This window comes from Lithobates pipiens, unplaced genomic scaffold (genome assembly GCF_037356315.1).
Source record: "Lithobates pipiens isolate NorthernLeopardFrog02 unplaced genomic scaffold, aLitPip1_a1.2 Scaffold_19, whole genome shotgun sequence".
NCBI lineage: Eukaryota > Metazoa > Chordata > Amphibia > Anura > Ranidae > Lithobates > Lithobates pipiens.
Genome location: NW_027507764.1, coordinates 565113588 through 565133463, shown reverse-complemented (window position 1 = coordinate 565133463; position 19876 = coordinate 565113588). Strand labels below are relative to the sequence as shown.

Below are 19876 nucleotides of genomic sequence, written 5' to 3'. Positions count from 1 at the left end.
TTATTTATAAATGATATAGCGGATTGAATAAATAGCCCAATCTCAGTGTTTGCCGATGACACAAAAATAAGCAGGGCAATAACATCCCAGCAGGATGTAGAAAGCTTACAAGAAGACCTCAATAAATTAATGGAGAGGGCAACTAGATAGCAAAATATTAGCATGCATTAAAAAGGGGATTTACTCCAGAGATAAAACGATAATCCTACCACTTTATAAAACTCTGGTTCGGCCACATCTGGAGGTCTCCATCCAGTTCCGGTCACCAATCCTCGGCAAAAATGTGCCGGAGCTGGAGAGAGTCCAGAAAAGGGCAACTAAACTAATAAAGGGGCTGAAGGACCTCAAATACGAGGAATGACTACAAGCGCTAAATTTATTCTCCCTGGAGAAGAGGCGCTTGAGAGGAGATATGATAGCAATATACAAATATCTCAATGGTGATCCCAGGGTAGGTAGGAAACTATTCAGTCTCAGGGACCGTAAGAAGACACGGAGGCCACACAACGAGACTGGAAGAGAAGAGGTTTTACCTTAAGCTGTGCCGGGGTTTTTCACTATCAGGGTGGTAAGGATGTGGAACTCTCTTCCACAATCAGTGGTCTCAAGAGGAAGTATTGATAGTTTCAAAAGACTCTTGGACGTGCATCTTATCAAACACAATAGGGATATGGGAAATAATTATCTACACGAACACACACACACACACCAACATAGGTTGAACTAGATGGACTATTGTCTTTATTCAACCTTACCAACTATGTAACTAGGTAAAGCAGCTCTCATACAGTGTATGTACCATATTTCACTTCTGTGTTTAGCTGTTTGCCTGGAGATCAGCTTTAAACCTTATGCAGTTGTTATCCCTTCACACAAATGTTTTTAGACGCTTACCTGCTGAATGTTGTCACAAGGTCAACAACCATCTGGTCTGTTGTATTGACAAGTTTACACTGGACAGGCTGAAATCCACCATCCTCAGAACAATGAGGGGGGACCTTCTCCCCAACATCATGCAGAATCCGCCGATCTCTAATGGCACATCTTTTTGGACCTGTGAAATCATGCAAAATTCATGATGGAGGCTGACCTGGCTGTATGGGCTTAGAGAGATATGTTTATTGGTTTTCTATATAGATGCTTTCCATCTTTATTTAATATGGTTGAGAATTTAAAGATAAATAGTAACAAATGTAATATAAGATATTCTTTTTTTTTCTACACTGATAAGAATGTTGCATATAAATACTATGTAGTTTTCTCTATATCCAGCAGGGGGAGCACTAGCCTTCATTGCCCACGTGAAGTATTGTATCACTGTCAGTTGTGTTGGAAAAAACAGTTATTTACAGAACTCAATGAATCATCACAACAGCTCAGTCGGACGTTTCTATCAGCCAAAGGGAGCCTCAAAGCAAGCTGCTCTGCTGTGCTTTCTTTTTAGATAAGCATTGATATGCCTAAGCATTCCCGTGCCAAAGTGAGTCCTGTGCCCCTGTAGCTTCATTCCCCTCTGAGCCTCCTAAGTCCCTGTGTTCATCAAAGTCCTTGTGTCTCCTCAGTGCCTGCTTCCAGCCCTCGGTGTACTCTATGCCTCTTCAGCTGTCAGTGTCTGCAAGTATCTCTGCCCCTCCAAGTGCTCCCATGTGCATCCCCATAGTCGTGTAGTGAACCCAAGTGTGCCCCTGTGCCTCCAAGTGCACCCCTGTGTCTACCAGCAATGTCCCCCCCATGTCATCTAGTCTCTCCAAGTGCACCCCTGTGCACCTTGTGACTCTAGATGCTCCCCTGTCTGTCTTGAGACTCCCTGGGCACCCCCATATCATCTAGTGACCTTAATTGTTCTCTTGTGAGCCATGTGACTCTAATTGCTCTCCTGTGTGTGCCTTGTGACTCCCTGTGCACCCCCTGTCTCCAAGTGTGCCCTGTGTCATCTAGTGTCTCCAAGTGCACCCCTGTGCTCCCTGTGACTCCAGATGCTCCCCTGTGTGTGCCTTGAGACTCCCTATACACCATGTGTCTCCAAATTTGCCCTGTGCCATCTAGTGTCTCCAAGTTTATCCCTGTGACTCCAGATGCTGCCGTGTTTGTCCTGAGACTCCCTGGGCACCCCCATGTCATCTAGTGGCCTCAGGTGTACCCGTTTGAGCCAAGTGGCTCCAAATGCTCCCTGCATCTGCCGTGTGACTCCCTGTGCATCCCATGTCTCCAAGTGCACCCCTGTATGCCTTGTGACTCAAAATTCTCTGTGCATTTTGTTATTCCAAGGGCTCCCCCATGTCTCCACGTATGCTCTATGCACCCCATGTCATCAGTGATTTCAAGTGTGCCTCTATGTACACTGAGACTCAGAATGCTCTCCTGTACACCCTGTGACTCCATATGCCCCCAGTGTGCCCCATGTAATCCAGTATGCCTGTGTGCAACCTGTGTCTCCACGCAGCCTGAGGTACCCTCCTGGATCATCTGAACTGTCCTTCTTTCAGTGGATACAGACCACTGTCAGTGACATTTTGGTCTTCCATAGATTTGTTACTGTATTTATTGCAGTCTGTAGATGAATATTTCAGTATGTTGCCCTGTGCAGAGGGAATGTCAATCTATAATGAATGTTAGTGGACACCTGACCTACCCATACAGCCAAAAGTATATGAACACCCCCTAGTTTAGGTGTTTCCGGTAATACTACAGAATACAAAGATTTTGTAGACAATTCTGATCTTTTAACCTTGTGGTAATAGTTTGGGGAAGGCTCTTTTCTGTTCCAGCATGGCTGTGCTTCTGTGCACAAAGCCAGCTCCATAAAGACATGGTTTGATGAGTTTGGTGTGGAGGAACTGAAGTGACTTCCACAGAGCCCTTGACTCGACTTTGGTGTTCAGGAATAATTGGAAAACCAACTACAAACCAGGTCTTCTCATCCAAAATGAGTACCTGACCTCACAAATGCTCTTCTGACTGAAGGGGCACAAATTCTCATAGACACATGCCAAACTCTTGTAGAGAGCTTTCCTGGAAAAGTGGAGGGTACAGAGTTTGGGCAACTCTATAATAATATCTATGGATGGGTAGGTGTCCACAAACTGGCCATAATGTGGACGTTCCATCATAGCCTTTTTAAATACAATCACTTCCTATATATGTGTTTTAATTGTAATTATATAATTCTTTATCTGCAAACTCCTGTTAAATGTAATGTACCAGCAAGGTCCTAAAGATGTACAGTATAGTATATGTGATATGCATTATAGTAAAACTTACACTGTGTTGGTTGGCCAATCTGTCGTGTTCCGTAGATCTCCATCCCCTCGTTGTCCACACACCAGCACTCTCCGAGCTGCCGATTGCATTGCACATCTTCGTATTCCCCGGAGTTTTTACATTGTGGGATATAAGAAGTCGAGCTGCTGTTTATATATCCACTGACCAAGATCTCCTGCTTTTTGAGTTGGCAAAAGGATAAGCCTATAGAAAGAAGTACTATGAGCATCCAGTTGGTATTACCCACATCATAAAAAGCCATTAAAATTTAATAATTTCCTGCTTGGAATGGAACAATGGATATTTCAAGAATCCATATGCTCAGAAAGACAGAAGATTTAGCTGTTTACATTTGCCACAGCATTCTGTGTGGATATGTTTGCGATTACCACATACCATTTCTTAGAGCAGCTGTTCTCAACCAAGCTTTCTCTAGAGGTTGCTTGGGGTTTCTCGAGTTGTGGTTGACTGACTTTCCATTTTGTGGTGCCTGCATATTTCCAGGGCCAGGGCAACTTGGGGGAGACAGCAGCATAACACCAGAGAACTTTTTGGCTGTCTGTAAGGGTAGCATTTAAACCACCACTGTTACAAGGCCATTCAACCCACTGATCACCAGTGTAAGGGGGCATTTTTCACCCCTGACCCACAATGTGATGGGGGCATTTTACCCACTGACCACCAATGTAAGGAGGCATTAATACCACTGACTGGTCATTCTTCAGGAGTGCATAATACACAGTGCGCAGGGTTCAGGAGTGAGCTAAGTACAGTGCGCAGGGTTCAGGAGTGAGCTATGTACAGAGTACAAGGTTCAGGAGGGCCTTACGTATAGAGCACAGAGTTCCAGAGCGTTGTACAGAGTGCAGGGTTCAGGAGTGCACCACGTAAAAAGTGTAATGCCCCGTACACACGAGCGGACTTTTCGACATCCAAACTCCGACGGACTGAGTCCGGCGGACTATCCGATCGTGTGTGGGCTGCAACGGACTTTAGCGAAGCTAAAGTCTGACGGACTTTAGAAATGAAGCATGCTTTAAATTTTCCCGACGGAACTCCGCCGGACCCGGTCCCCTTTGAAAAATCCGCTCGTGTGTGTGCTACTCCGACGGACTAAAACCGACGCTAGGGCAGCTATTGGCTACTGTCTATGAACTTCCTACGTCGAATCCAGTCGTACGTCATCACGTTCGACTCCGTCGGAGTTTGATGTGATGGTGTGTGGTCAAGTCCGTTCGGTCGAAAAGTCCGCCAGAACTCCGTCGGAACTCCAGCGGAACTCCTTTGGAGGTCTGTCAGACTTAATTCCTCTCGTGTGTACGGGGCATAAGGTTCAGGAGTGGGCTACAAATAGAGCGTAGGGTTCAAGAGTGTGCTACGCACAGAGTGAAAGGTTTAGGAGTGCGTTGCGCACATAAAGTAGGGTTTAGGAGTGTGCTGTGCAGAGAGTGCACCTCTGCAACCCCATCCAAAGCTCACCTCTGCACACTTCTCTCACAGATTATCTCTACAACCCCCTTCTAACCTTTCTGCCTCAACAGCTAAGCCCTGAAGCCACCTTATTCATCTCTTACCCCTGCATTCCCACTACCTTCACCTTTGCACACACATTCAGTTTTTTTTACTATCTTTTTTTTCCATGAAAGTGGAGTTATCATGGAGTGCATGGAGTTATCCTTTAATGCATTTTTTGTGATTCTTTTTTAATTTAGATTGCAGTGTAGTTACCAAGAAAAGGCCCTGGGATTAAAGTGTATGTAAACCCATACAATGAACACCTCCTATTTGCTTTCTTTTGATCTATTAAATATACCATTGGAAGCACTGCGTGATATCTGTTTGAAAGTGCAAAGAAATATCTGTTGATCCTGCCAGGATTCTTGTAAGGAAAGGCAGGACCACTAGGTGTGAATATAAGAAAAAATTAAAAAACAATAAACTCCACATCTGATGAGCTGCAATATACAACATTTTTACTCTTGGGTTTAAATATCCTTTCAATTTGTCCCCTTGCACAACCCCACTGTGAATACAATGTAGAGCACTTGGTGGGTATGATGCAGAGTCCTACATAGTACAGTTATCAGTCTTCCTGTAAGATGTTGTTTATTAGTATTGTTGGGTGCAGGGCCGTTGTCTTGCCGAAAAAGGTCCCCCAGCAGATAATGACTCCCCTGTACTGCGCAGGCGCAGCACTTGCTCAGTACGAACGCCTATGGAGCCGCAGAATGTTTCCGAAGACAAACAGCTAATCGTCAGCTCTACGCGGTGCCTGTGCACTTAATACTACATTCTGCCCTGGGTCCAGGTTCAAGCCCCACCATCCAAGTGAACATAGAGGTCATGCCCGAAGCGTAGTGGTGTCTTACAACAGTTTTGGAACGCAGCCGCAGGCGCCGTGTACAGTTGACTCACAGGTGTTCAGCTTCGGCTATTTTTGGCGGCTCCTTCGTGGTTTGTACTGCGCAAGCGCTACGCCTGCACAGTACAGGGAGGTCATTATCTGCCGGGGGGCCATTCTCGGCAGAACACTGTCTTTAAGGCAGGGCAAAAGGGGCAGCTGCCCCGGGCCCTGTCATTGTTGTGGGGCCCAAAGCAGCTGCCTCATACTTGCCAACTATCCCAGTTTAAATTCCCTTGTCCCTTAAAGTTTTAGTCCTGTGCTGTGTCCTGATATCTCAGTGTGAAGTGCTGCTATGCCCAGCTCTGCCCTATTGTTGTGTTCAGATGACTCACCTGCAGAGCCTGTGTTTATATGTAAATAACCAGCATTTATATGTAAATAAAGGCATCATTCATATGTAAATAGCTGAGGCTGGTGGCATTGATATGTAAATAAAGCCGGCATTCATATGTATACCACGCCTCCCTGCAGTGGGGAGAAGATGTGTTGTAAACCAAAGCAACCAATCAGTGAGCAGTATTACTGTACAGTAATCTCTAGCAACCAATCAACAAGCAGAAAGCATGTTCTGTAACCTCTAGCAACTAATCAGTGAGCCGTAATGTGTGCTGTAACCTCTAGCAACCAGTCAGTAAGCGGTAATGATATGCTGTAACCTCTGGTAACCAATCGCAATCGCTGCCTGATCTGATACAGTAAACTGATTTTATGTCTAGCTGCTATTTATTGTATGTCTCAGAAGAGGTGGAGAGCGAAATTGCATGGGGGGGGGGAGAAAATTTTTGCCCATGATCCAATCAATATTAAAGACGGCCCTGGTTGGGTGGGGTCCATTTTCCCAATGTTTGGTTATAATAAGAAGGATAAGAGACTTGCAGTGATGGGGTACTGCCTGAGGTAGTCATGCATAGGATCAGTTTAGCTCCACAACCTCAAACTCTTAAAATTCTCATTGGACATCAAGGAAAGGCTGTACAGGTATAAAGGGACAAAATATATAACTAGCGGTGCTTACAAAACTGCAAGTAGTCATTTATCACATTCAACTGGACTTGTTCTGTAATGTTGGTTGAAGACATCTCACCACTCATCTAATGGTTTCTTCAGTTCAAATAGGTTTCTGGAAAATAGCCAGCATTCGTACCCACTAAAACCCACTACGGATAGAGGAAATCACTTGGATGGTTAAACCTCTTCATCATTAGAGAAAAAGTCCAGTTGAAAATCACTTACTACTACAAGCTGCACCGTGGTCTGGGTCAGGGGTCTCCAAACTTTATAAACAAAGGGGCAGTTTACTGTTCTTCCAAGGGGGGTTAGACTGTGGCCAGTGGAAGAAGAAAATGTCCTGGCATCGATGGGAGTAAACAATGCCTCATTATTGGTATAAGGGGGAGTAATAGTGTCCCCTCGTTGGTAACAGTGAGAGATATAGTGCCTCGTCATTGGTGTCAGTAATAGTGTTCAATCATTGGTGCTAGTGGGAGTAATAGTGCACCATCATTGGTGTCAGTGGGAAGAATAGTGCCCCATTATCTGTTTTGGTGGCCATAATGATGCCCCACTGTTGCTGACAGTGGGAGAAATAATGCCACAGGGGCCAGATATAAGCAAGAAAAGGGCCGGCAGTTTGGAGACTACTGATCTGGATAAATGAGAACTTTGTAGACATATTACACAGCTGATCATTTCATTACAATTAGCTGCAATATCATCTTTTGCAGAAGGGTGGTGATGTGATATACCGTATTTATTGGAGTATAACACACACTTTATTCCCCTTAAAATCAGGGGAAAATCGTGAGTGCGTGTTATACGCCGATCCCCTGCCGTTTGTGAGCCTCTCTGCAGCTTTCTATCGTTCTCGTGGCTTTCGGCTGCTTTCGGCCGTTCTCAAGCACTCTCACAGTTCCACGTGATCCGGCAAAAGCCGGCGAGAGTGGCCGAAAGCCGCCGAGAGCGTCCGAAAGCCACAGAGAACAGCCGTGAGCTACTGAGAACAGCCGAGATACACAGGACATCCGCTCTGCATCTCGGCGGCGCCATTTTTAAACAGCAAGACTGCAATGCAAGTCTGCAAATGACACTGACAAGGCTGCAGATGGACACTGATAAGGCTGCATTGATGGACATTTAAATGTAGGTTTTTGTCTTTAAACTTCCCTCCTAAAAGTTTTTTTCCTTAAAATTCCTCCTAAACTTGGGGTGTGTGTTATACGCCGATATATACGGTAAATGGGATAACAACCATGATGTCTACTCACATATAGGAGCAGAAGCCATTTGCCTGCTGCCTGCTACCTCCGTCCCATCAGAATTTACACACCAGCAGCTGGTGCCTCTTCGGTTGCACTGCACGTTCCTGCAATATATTGTGAGAACACTGTTAGGGGTAATTGGAGGTTAGCACATCAAAGTCAGGCCTGCAGTTATATGTAGAAGCGATCTTTTTATGCAAACTGTTCAATTTTTTCAGGGAGCGAGTTTAAAATTTTGAAACCATCTAGGATCATACACATATGAGAAGGTCACTGTCCACACAAACATCAGAGTAAACAGTTGATAAGAGAGGCAGACCCCAGCCAAAACTGATATTTAAGTCTTGAGTTGCACAATGAGAAGCAAAGCCTACTTGCAAAGCCTACTTGCTGCATACTTTAGTTTTACATCCAGCTATTGCTGCATTACATCTGCCTACTCTGCTCCTATATTTCCGTTATTTGGTGATCCTAATACAAGCCTGCTGGTGATGCTGAATTTCCCTCCTTGCTGGTTAAAAATGCTCAAACTAAGAGGTTTGCTACCAATCCAATCATGGATGCTGGAACCCATCTGCTGGTGATGCTGGAACCCATCTGCTGGTGATGCTGGAACCCATCTGCTGGTGATGCAGGAACCTATCTGCTGGCGATGCTAGAACCCATCTGCTGGCAATGCTGGAACCAATCGCGATGCTGTGCTATAGTGCCCTCTAGCAGATGACGTGGGCTAAACCAAGCTGCAGGGCCTAAGTGATAGTTGGTTTGGAGGGGATGGGCCAGAGACCCTAATGGTTTCTGATTTACGTCACTAAAAACTGTCAATAGGTTGCGGCCCTCAAACTCACCCCACCAAGGGGGTGGCTGGAATGAAGAGGCAACAATGCAGATACTGTTGACACGGTTGAATTGGCAGCAGGTGGCCAATGAGAGAGTAGTCAGGTCAAAGCGATAGTTCAGGCAGGCAACAAGCAAGAGTAGTCAGGTCAGTGACCATCAAGCAGTCTCACAGACATGTATAATAGTTATTTGCACAAGGATAGCTGGAGATAAGAAACAGCATCCTAAAAACCCTTCTGATCAGAAGACATGCCAGCATCATAACTGGGAACTCACTAGGCAATTGAAAGTCCTGTTAGGGATTCTGAAAGTAGGAGTTCTGTAAGACTTGGCCGGGATTCTGAAAGTACCAGAACATACTGGAGCACACCTGCTGATGATGCTGGAACACCATCATTGCTGACAAAAAATACCAGTATCCAACCAGATGCAGACCTACCATGGAAGTCTAAATGTGACTGGTGAAAGAGGAAGCACATGAGAAAATGCTACACAGCAGAAAATGACATCTGTTTGTGGAGCAAAATGTGTACAAGGTAGGGTTAAAAAATGCCCATCGTAGAGGAACACAAGGACCTCCCACAATGTTTACCAACAGCATTGCTCAGCACTGAAAGACAGATAAAAAGAAACATTGTATCTTTCTGTTTACTCATTTACAGATCAAAGGGATTACCTTTGATCTGCAAATGAAGTCAGTTTAAAGCAACCTTTTTTTTAATTAAATTGTTCCTCTGTGTAACCCTTTATTAACCCTTAATTTACTCTAATCTGCTTTATTAATTCCTTATTATCCTTCTTCATTTAATTATTATTTTCTTGCTGATTTTTTTTATTTACTTCTATTTTTATAAACTATTAATACTTTTTTTTTCTTGTTTGCTTTCTTCATTAATATTTGTACAGCTTTAAAATATATTTACACGTGTCACATAAAAAAAAAAAGTACAAAAAACAAATAAAAATGTATTTCATTTGTAAAATAACTTTTTAATGCTTTGTACCATTGCTGACAGCTGAAGTGTAAACAAAATGTTGTGGTAGGTATCGGTAATTGGTATCGGTGAGTACTAAAAAAAAAAGACCTTAAGATAACTTAATGGTAATTTTTTTTTTTTTTTACACATTACAATTTTTTTCATTACATTCCTTTAAATTTGATTGAAGCAAAGATGTCTTATTTTATTGCCATCCTGTTTGATAACCTAATGTTCAGGGGTTGTAAATCTTTCAAATAAAAAATTTCTTCAGAATCGTGATCTTTATTCTAAGCAAAAATACTGTGATTTTCATTTTATCCAGAATCGTGCAGCTCTAATATACACACTATATAGACAGAGCACCAGCACCAGGTCTCGTGGTAAAATGGCATTTTTGTGCGTAGTTTAGCATGGAAGAATGAAATAGGTGTGAGGCTCATGGACACAACTGGTGTCATCTAGGCTTCTCACTCATACTGGGTGAGGGTTTCCAGGATGCACGTCTCATAGGGAGAAAATTGGCATGCTCGTTTTTTCAGGGCTTGGCAAGACCTGGTCTGAATCCTGGAGTCCAAAGGCTTTGTAGAGTCTTGGCTTCCAACCCTAGTTCCACATTTAGTAGTAGTAACCAGCACTCTCTACATGTGAAGGTGTGCAGAAAAGTTTTGTAGCCCAGGGCTCTACTGAGATGACAGAGGAGATCTCCTCTCTTGGGTACAAACGACTGCACAAGCAGTGAGCGTGTTTGCACAGTCTATGAGCGAATCGTCCACAGAGGGACGGAAAGGGGCCAAAGCAGTGATGTTGCAGGGGAAAGCCAAGAAGCTTAAGGACTGGTTGCGGCACAAATATGATGAATAACCCTTACATGGACAACCTGTTGTGTTATTAGGATTTTGTTAATAAAAGTGGACAAAATAGCCCTTGGATTTTGGTGAGTGCACTACATCATTGACTACTCTACCCCCATAAATACACACACACACACACACACACACACACACACACACACAAACACACACACACATAAAACACTGTATGTGATATACTGCTGCTCTTCAGCAGTTTACTACGATGCTCCTTTACCTGTATAGTCCTTCCTCCGAGCACTGTGGGATGTAGTCTCCGCCAACAGAAAGGGATTTTTCTCTTGCAATCTCACATGGTAACAAAGGCTGGGACTCCAGTTCATATTCTGTGTGAAGGAAGAACAGTACTAGTAACAAACACACTAGGATGATATCAGGACAGACATGGGTTTAGCTACAGCAAAGCTCCAAGAATCGTCTCAGGTGAACCATCCCAAGGTCAAGCAAAAACATGGCATGATCCTACAGAACGGAGAACACCCAGTTTAATATTCCATAGCTGGAGTGTCAGAAATACTTAAAGCAGGATCTTAAAAAAAAACATCTGATCTCTGTAGCCCCATACACACTATCAGATTATCTGGTGAGTTTTTCCTTCAGATTTACCAAAACCACATAGTGCAAGGGCCTGCCTGGTTGCATACACATTGAAACTCCTAAGGTTTGACCTCATATTATATGGTTTTGGTAAATCTGAAGGAAAAACTCAGCAGAAAATCTGATAGTGTGTATATGGGGCTTTAAGCCCCGTACACACGAGAGGACTTATGTCCGACAGACTTCCGAAGGAGTTCCGTCGGAGTTCTGCCGGAGTTCCGACGGAGTTCTGACGGACTTTTCGGCGGAGCGGACTTGGCCACACACAATCACACTAAACTCAGACGGATTCGAACGTGATGACGTACGACTGGATTCGAATAAGGAAGTTCATAGCCAGTAGCCAATAGCTGCCCTAGCGTCGGTTTTAGTCCGTCGGAATAGCATACACACGAGCGGAGTTTTCGAAGGGACTGGGTCCGGCAGAGTTCCGTCGGGAAAATTTGAAGCATGTTCCATATTCTAAAGTCCTTCGGACTTTGGCGAGTCAAAAGTCCGTTGCAGCCCACACACGATCGAATAGTCTGACGGACTCAGTCCGTCGGACTTTGGACGTTGAAAAGTCCGCTCGTGTGTACGCGGCTTTAGTCCTTCAAGACAGAAGACTGTCCATCCAAAAGACCCAACTCAAGCCAAGTTAACTAGGTATATACAGTGTAGTGAGGAACGCAAAGACCTGTACATTGGGGAGACAGCACTACGTCGCATGGATGGACAACATAGGAGGACAAGTTCTATAAGCCAGGACTCGGCAGTCTTCCTACACATTAAGGAAAATAGACATTCTTCCCGGGCACTGACCATCACAGTTTGAAGAAGTCTGCCTGCCTGCCTGTTCTATTCAAAACTCACAACATAGCTCCCAACTGCCCCTGATTTTGAGGGACTGTCCCTCACTTGGAACAAAGTCCCTCTGTCCCTCACTTGGAACAAAGTCCCTCTGTCCCTCTTTCCTCCTCATTTGTCCCTCGTTTGTTCTGAACTATGTAGTTTTATATAAAATGCACTATTTATCTTTCTAAAAGTGTCTCTCGGTGCTAAACCTTTCACCCAGTTTCTAAATTACTGCATTTGTGAATTTCAAATGCCAGTATAAATATTAGTGGTAAAAAAAAGCACTTGTGGGTTTAACTAATAATAGTTTTTTGTATGATTCTCTATTAAACACTTCCCACCCGTAGGGCGTCATATGATGTCCTGGACTTTGAGCGGTGATATCTGGATGATGGGTGCAGCTACAGGCATCATTCAGATATATATTTTTTTACAGCCAGCGCTTCCCTCACACGTAAAAGCCATCATAGCGACTGTTTAGCCGCTTGACTGCTTTTACAGGTGGAGGAAGGGGATGTCCAGATGGTCCCCAGCGCACTATGACCTTTGGAGGCCGTGAGCGAAGTCATGCCGATACTTCCGGCACCGGCAGATGTAAACACTGCTGTTTTGTTGCTGGAAAAACAGAGATCGATTTTTTTTTTTATCTCAGGCTTTCCAGCATAGAGGAGAGATGTGGAGACTTATGGACCCCAGATCTCTCCGTAAAGAGGACCTGTCATGCCCTATTCCTATTAGAAAGGATGTTTACATTCCTTGTAATAGAAATCAAATGTGATAAAAAATAATAAAAAATTAAAGGGAAAGTCTAAAACAAACAAAAAAAAACAATAAAAAATAATAATAATTAAAGCACCCTTATCCCCTCATGCTCGCACCCAAAAGCGAACACATACATAAACGGCATTCAAACCACACATGAGGTATCGCCACAAGAGCAATAATTCTATCACAAGACCTCCTCTGTAACTCTAAACTGGTAACCTGTAAAAATTTCAAAGCACCACCTAAGGAGATTTTTAAAGCGGAGGTCCACCCTAAAGTGAACCTTCCGCTCATTGGAACCCTCCCCCCCTCCGGCGCCACAATTGGCACCTTTCAGGGGGGAGGGGGGTGCAGGTACCTGTACATTACAGGTATCTGCACCCACTTCCGGGATAGCTCTCCGCGGAAAGGGGCGTAGATCTACGCCCCTTTCCGAAAGTCCCCCGCTGCCTGCTGGAAAAAACACAGATCCCAGAGGCAGCGGGTCCATCCTTATTGCGCAGCGCGACTCGCGCATGCGTAGTAGGGAACCGGGAAATGAAGCCGAAAGGCTCCACTTCCTGATTCCCATACCCAAGATGGCGGCGGCAGCACCCGAGAGACGATCAAGAGATCAGCTTCGGGTGCCGACATCGCGGGCGCGCTGGGCGGGTAAGTGTCACTATTTTAAAAGTCAGCAGCTGCAGTATTTGTAGCTGCTGGCTTTTAAAAAAAAAAAAACGCGGAACTCCCGGCGGACTCCCACTTTAAGTACCAAAGTTTGGTGCCATACCTCAAGTGTGCGCAATTTTAAAGTGTGACATGTTAGGTATCTATTTACTCACCATAACAAAATCCTTCACATTATTTTAAAAAATTGGGGTAAATATTGTGTTTTGTTTTTTTCTTTAATTCACAAAAGTGTTTTTTTCCCAAAAAATAGCGTTTGGAAAATTGTTGTGCAAATACCGTACGATATAAAAAATTGCAACAACTGCCATTTTATTCCCTAGTGTCTCTGCTAACAAATATATAATGTTTGGGGGTTCTGTGTAATTTTGTAGCAAAAAAATTCAGATTTTTACATGTAAAGTAGAGAGGCATGCCAGAATTGACCTTGTATGCAAGTGGCTACAGGGACGTGGCAGGGGGTGTGTCCTATGCCTACATACTTTTGATAATTAAATGTTGCTTGTTCCCATCTCTAAAGGTTGGGAGGTATGCTCATCAGTGGTGGATGGTGATCTATTTTTTGGGCAAGGGCGGCGAACAAATGACCCCCCCCCACCCACAATGGCCGCCCGTCAACCCTGCCCTTATCCCATTCAGATTGCAGGCGGCTTCCCTGGCTTCTCCTCCCGGCCAACCTGGTCGCTTCTCCTCCCAGCCAATCCGGTCCTGTCCTGATTTGCCAGGAGGAGAAGCAGGAAGACAATACCAAATGTTGAGTGCAGTGAAAGAAAGAGAGAGGACCCAGGGGCAGCGCAGCACTGCCCATATGGCCCTACAGCAAAGAGACTAGAGTGTCCTCTCACCCTCTGCTTCCCCCTGATGATCACCGGAGACTCTGAGCCACTCAGAGCAGGACACCAATCCATACCACATCCAATGCCATACTTATTGATCACAGTGAGCACAGATCAGTGACACTGTCACTAGGCAGAACGGGGAGATGCTTGTTTACATTAGCATCTCCCTGTTCTTCCTCCCCGTGAGGCGATTGCGGGTATCCCCGTGGTGATCCAACTCATGGAGGACCCGACCGGTGCACACACGAAGGCATGGCGGCAAATTTTGTAGGGACGTACAGGTACACCCATTTGCCTGTCCGTGCCATTCTGCTGACGTACATTGGTGTGCGCCGGTCGGGAAGTGGTTAAAGGGCCCCAACGATAGCCGGAAGAAGAACATTTCAAAGGACTGCCTGTCCCATAATAATTATTCCACAAGCCCCCTTTGTTTCCCTGCCCCTCCGCTACTATCCTTATTTTCTTTTGGACAGTGCATACCCAGTCAGCCTAGGACTAGCATCGCCACCATGAATGCAGTTTGGCAGTATAGTTCCAGCACTCAGTAGATTAAACTTTACTACTGCTCACTGCTGTGCTTGAGGGGTTCTTGATACTGTTTATACTGATCTGGACGTTAATTGTCATCTTATGTCTAGTCCTGACTGTTAATCACATTGCATGCTAAATTGTGTTATTACCATTCGTGATCCATTTTATGCTTGCCTAGTTACCAACAATATCGGGTGACTATACATGAAGTTTGTCTTTTTTAAGTGGTTGGGTACCTCTTTTCTTTGATATAGCACTACTATTGGGTACTAAGTATTACCTTTAGTGATTTCCTGTGATATTGTAGGTTTGTACATTCAACCTGATGTGTTAGACCCCATACACTCTATTAGATTTTCTGCAGATTTTTGTCTTCAGATTTACCAAAACCATATAATAGGAGGTCAAACCTTAAGGCCGCGTACACACGCGGGGACTGTTCGCCCAACTTTGTCCGTCAAACAGTTTCAGCAAACAGTCCGCTCAAAATTAGCATGGACGGACATGGCCACACACGACGAACGAACAGTCCGCTGAAACCGTGCGCGATGACGTGAACGGCACGTACGACGGGACGAAAAATACGACGTCCTATACACTGCATTATAACTTTCGGCGTGTAAATCCTTTCTGAGCATGCGCGGAACTTAGTTTGACGAACAAGCCTACACACGAGGGGACTGTTCGCTGAAACAAAGTTTCAGCGGACAGTTTTTCGGAAATTCCGAAAAACCTTGTTCAGCAGACTGTTCGCTGAAACTGTCCGCTGAAAGCCCACACACGAGCGGACTGTCCGCCCAAACACTGTTCAGCGGACAAAGTTGGGCGAACAGTCCCCGCGTGTGTACGCGGCCTAAGAGTTTCAATTTGTATGCAATCAGGCAGGCCCTTGTACTACATGGTTTTGGTAAATCTGAAGGAAAAAATCTGCAGAAAATTGAATAGTGTGTATGGGGCTTAAGAGGGGTTCAGGCTTTTTTGAAAAGGGAGCGGGGCAAAGAACAGAGGACCATACTAATTAATGGCTATATTACATAGTTTTGGTAGATCTGAAGATGATTGTAAAGAGAGTGTATGCTAAAATTGTAACTTGTATGGTGCACCTTTATCTATCTACACTCACCGATCACTTTATTAGATACACCTTACTAGTACCGGGTTGGACCCCCTTTTGCCTTCAGAACTGCCTTCATTCTTCTTGGCATAGATTCAACAAGGTTTTGGAAACATTTCTCAGAGATTTTGGTCCATAGTGACATGATAGCATCACACAGTTGCTGCAGATTTGACAGCTGCACATCCATGATGCGAATCTCCCGATCCACCACATCCCAAAAGTGCTCTATTTTTTTCTCTTTAAATGCACTGTAAAACACACTGTATATCAGTGGCGGCTGGTGCTCAAATTCTTTTTTTTTGGGGGGGGGGGGGGGGGCGCAAACATACTGAAAAATACTGAAACACCCCCCCCCCATAAATTGCAGCCTCACTGTGCCCATCAAATGTAGCTACTGTGCCCATCAAATGCAGCCATTGTGCCCATCATATGCAGCCACTGTGCCCGTCAAATGCAGCCACTTGTGCCCATCATACGAAGCCACTGTGCCCATCAAACGCAGCCACTTGTTCCCATCATATGCAGCCACTGGTGCCCGTCAAATGCAGCCACTTGTGCCCATCAAATGCAGCCACTTGTGCCCACCAAATGCAGCTACTTGTGCCCATCATACGCAGCCACTTGTGCCCATCATATGCAGCCACTGCGCCCATCAAATGCAGCCACTTGTGCCCATCATATATAGCCATTGTGCCCATCATATGCAGCCACTGGTGCCCAACAAATGCAGCCACTTTTGCTCATCAATTGCCGCCACTGTGCCCCATCAAACACAGCCACTGTGCCATATCAAATGCTGCCAGAGTGCCCCCCGCCGGGCCTGCCGTCTGCACTTACCTGTCTTGGTGGGACAGCTCCTTGATGTCTTCTCCTGTCCTCTCTTCCTGCCCTCTGCTATGATTGGATGCTGGTGTCCAATCACAATGCCTGTCGTTTCAGCCAATCAGGTGACGGGTAACAGATCTGAGCACCTGATTGGCGGAGAGGTGGTTTAGTGTTAGGAAATTCATTCATTTTTCTAAGCTGATTGACCTGCGAGGGCCCAGCATGGCGCTCGCAGGTCAAGTTTTTTGATGCCTATTAGAGCCAGTGGCTCTAATCAGGTGCTTCAAAACCACCCCCCTCCGCTGTAATTCAGGTGCCCTGCGCCCGAAAAAGGGGCCGGGCGTCTGAATAGGGGGTGGCAGCAGCGGCCATAGATAGATTCATGCAATGCATGAATATATCTATTGGTGCTAGAGGGGGTGGCAGGAGAGAGGGGACAGCACCCGTGCGCCCTTATGGACACACCTTCACTGCTGTATAGAGCTGGTTGCTAAGGAGGGGGCCAGAAAGAGCCAGCTCGAGGAGGAGACGGCAGATAGGAGAAGACGACAGCAAGAGACGGCTAGAGAAGACAGAGCTATTAATAAAGGAATTGTCAAAAACTGGCTCTTGTGTTTTTATTACAGTTCACTGCTTTTTTGGTGAATGGGTAGGGGTACAATGTACCCGACACCCATTGAAATAGGGGGAGCCGGGATCTGGAGGCCCCTTCTTAAAGGAGGGGCTTCCAGATTCCGATAAGCTCCCCGGCAACAGACCTCGACAACCACCAGCTAGGGTTGTCAGGAAGAGGCCCTTGTCCTCATCAACATGGGGGCAAGGTGCTTTGCCCCCTCGCCTCAAAGCACCCCCTTCCATGTTGAGGGCATGTGGCCTGGAATGGTCCCCTCCATTTCCCCACCTGCTGGGCGGCATTCACAGATAAGAGTCTGGTATGGATTTTGAGGGGACCCCCACGCCATTTTTTCTTTTTCCAATGGGCGTCCCCTCTGAATCCATACTAGACCTGAAGGGCCTGGTATGGACCTGGGGGGGAACCCCACGCCATTTTTTTTGCTAATTTTTTTGCCACCAATTTTCTATTTTTTTTTTACATTCAGCTTTCAGCGTGGAACCCCGCTGACAGCTGATGACTCATCGGGTGCTAAGGACGCAGTGGTCAGTTTCCCGGCCCCCTGCTTAGCAACCAGCTATATACAGTGGTAAAATAAGAACCGCAAAATACATAAAAAATTGCATCAAAAATGCACCACTTGCATTTCTGGTGAAGCTCTATTGAAGTTTATTAGCCGTAAATTGCGGGAAAAAAGTCCCAGACCCTTTCCAAAAACGCACTGGCCGCAAAACGCATAGATGTGAACTAGTACCATAGGAAACCATGTTAAATGGACTGTAGTGCGTTTCTGCAAACTGCAAAATGCACAAAAAAACACATAGGTATGAACGCAGGGTAAATGCATTGAGTGGCCGCCATGCGATTGGCTGATTAGCAATTTGTGTTACCAAGCAATTGAAAAGGTGTACTTAGTGAAGTGGCCAATCTATCTTTTGATATTCAGGTACATACATTATACGCACAATTCAAAGGGCTTATCCATCTGGTTCTTATTGAATTGATTTGATTCATACATTGATTGGTGATCAATACATTTGAAGAATTTTGCAACAAGATGATTACTTTCCACATATATGAATAATGATAGTGATGTTGTCATCAGATATGTTTTTTAGTCTACAAATTAAATTGTTTTCGTTTTATACGCTTCTTTATTTGGTTTTGGTTCACCATCATTATTAATATTATTTAATTCATTCATTTATATATACTTTTCCTTTTTTCATTCTTTACTTTTTCATTTGTTTAAACATGTTCTAGTTATAATAAGGCCTTTTTTCGAGTTTTTTGGCATTATATGGGTTCATTTTTTTCACTCTAGCCATTTCAATTGCCATAATCACTTCCATGTGTGTTTCATTAGCTACACACAGCTAGGTTTAGGTTGACAACTTCATTTATGTATCCTATATATAGCCGTGTGTCAACATGTCACTTTAGCTATGACTAAGCACAAGTGAGGGATGTGAAACGTGTTAGTGAAAAGCTGTTCCTGAGAGAGAGAGAGAGAGAATTTTTTTTTTTTTTTTTTTTAGCAGAGGCCTTTGAGAATAAAATGGCAGTTGTTGCAATTTTTTAAGTCACATGGTTTTTGTGCAGTGATTTTTCAAACGTAATTTTTTGGAGAAAAAATACACCTTTTTAATGAGTTAGGAAAATAAAAACATTAGATCTCTATCTATCTATCTATCTATCTATCTATCTATCTATCTATCTATCTCTCTCTCTCTCTATATATATATATATATCGCCCAATATTGTAAAATGTGAAAGATGATGTTACGCCGAGTAAATAGATACCTAACATGTCACACTTTAAAATAGCGCATGCTCGTCAAATGGCACCAAACTACGGTACTTAAAAATCTCCATAGGTGACGCTTTAAAAAACTTCTGCAAGTTACCAGTTTAGAAATTCAGAGGAGGTCTATTGGTAGAATTATTGCTCTCGCTCTGACGTTCTCGGTGATACCTCACATGTGTGGTTTTAACGTCGTTTACATATGTAGGTGTGATCTATGTATGCATTTATATGTATTAATTTTTACATTTTATCATTTTTTCTATTTTTATTTTTTATTGTATTCCACTATTTTTTTTTTCTTTTTACCCTGTGTAAAAAAAAAAAAAAAAAAAAAAATTACGAGCATTTTTTTAAAACATTTTTCATTTAAATTTTTATTTTTACCCTGTCCCTTTTAAAAAAAAAAAAAAAAAAAAATTGTAATAACGTTTATTGCTATCGCAAGAAATGTAAACATTCCTTGCGATAATACACATGACAGGTCCTCTTTATGAAGAGATCTGGGGTCTGAAACTCCAGATCTGAAAACCTGAACTAGCTGAAGATAGAAGCCGATTGGTTGCCATGCATAGCTGCCCCAGATTCTGCCTGCTCCAGTTTTGAGAATTTCCCCCGAAGGCGTTAAACTACAAAAAAAAAAAAAAAAAACGAGGGTTTAATACGGTCT

The 19876-nt window shown here is 44.1% G+C and overlaps 1 protein-coding gene across 1 annotated transcript in view; it reads right to left on the bottom strand.

The window, feature by feature from the left end:
- TG (thyroglobulin) overlaps positions 1-19876 on the bottom strand; it is a 483762-nt gene that overhangs the window by 444822 nt on the left and 19064 nt on the right. The window contains exons 2-5 of the mRNA XM_077493367.1: positions 10830-10938; positions 7930-8027; positions 3262-3465; positions 895-1054 (exon numbers count right to left, since the gene is read on the bottom strand). Coding sequence (XP_077349493.1) covers positions 895-1054; positions 3262-3465; positions 7930-8027; positions 10830-10938 — 571 coding nt within the window. The remainder of the gene's footprint in view (positions 1-894; positions 1055-3261; positions 3466-7929; positions 8028-10829; positions 10939-19876) is intronic.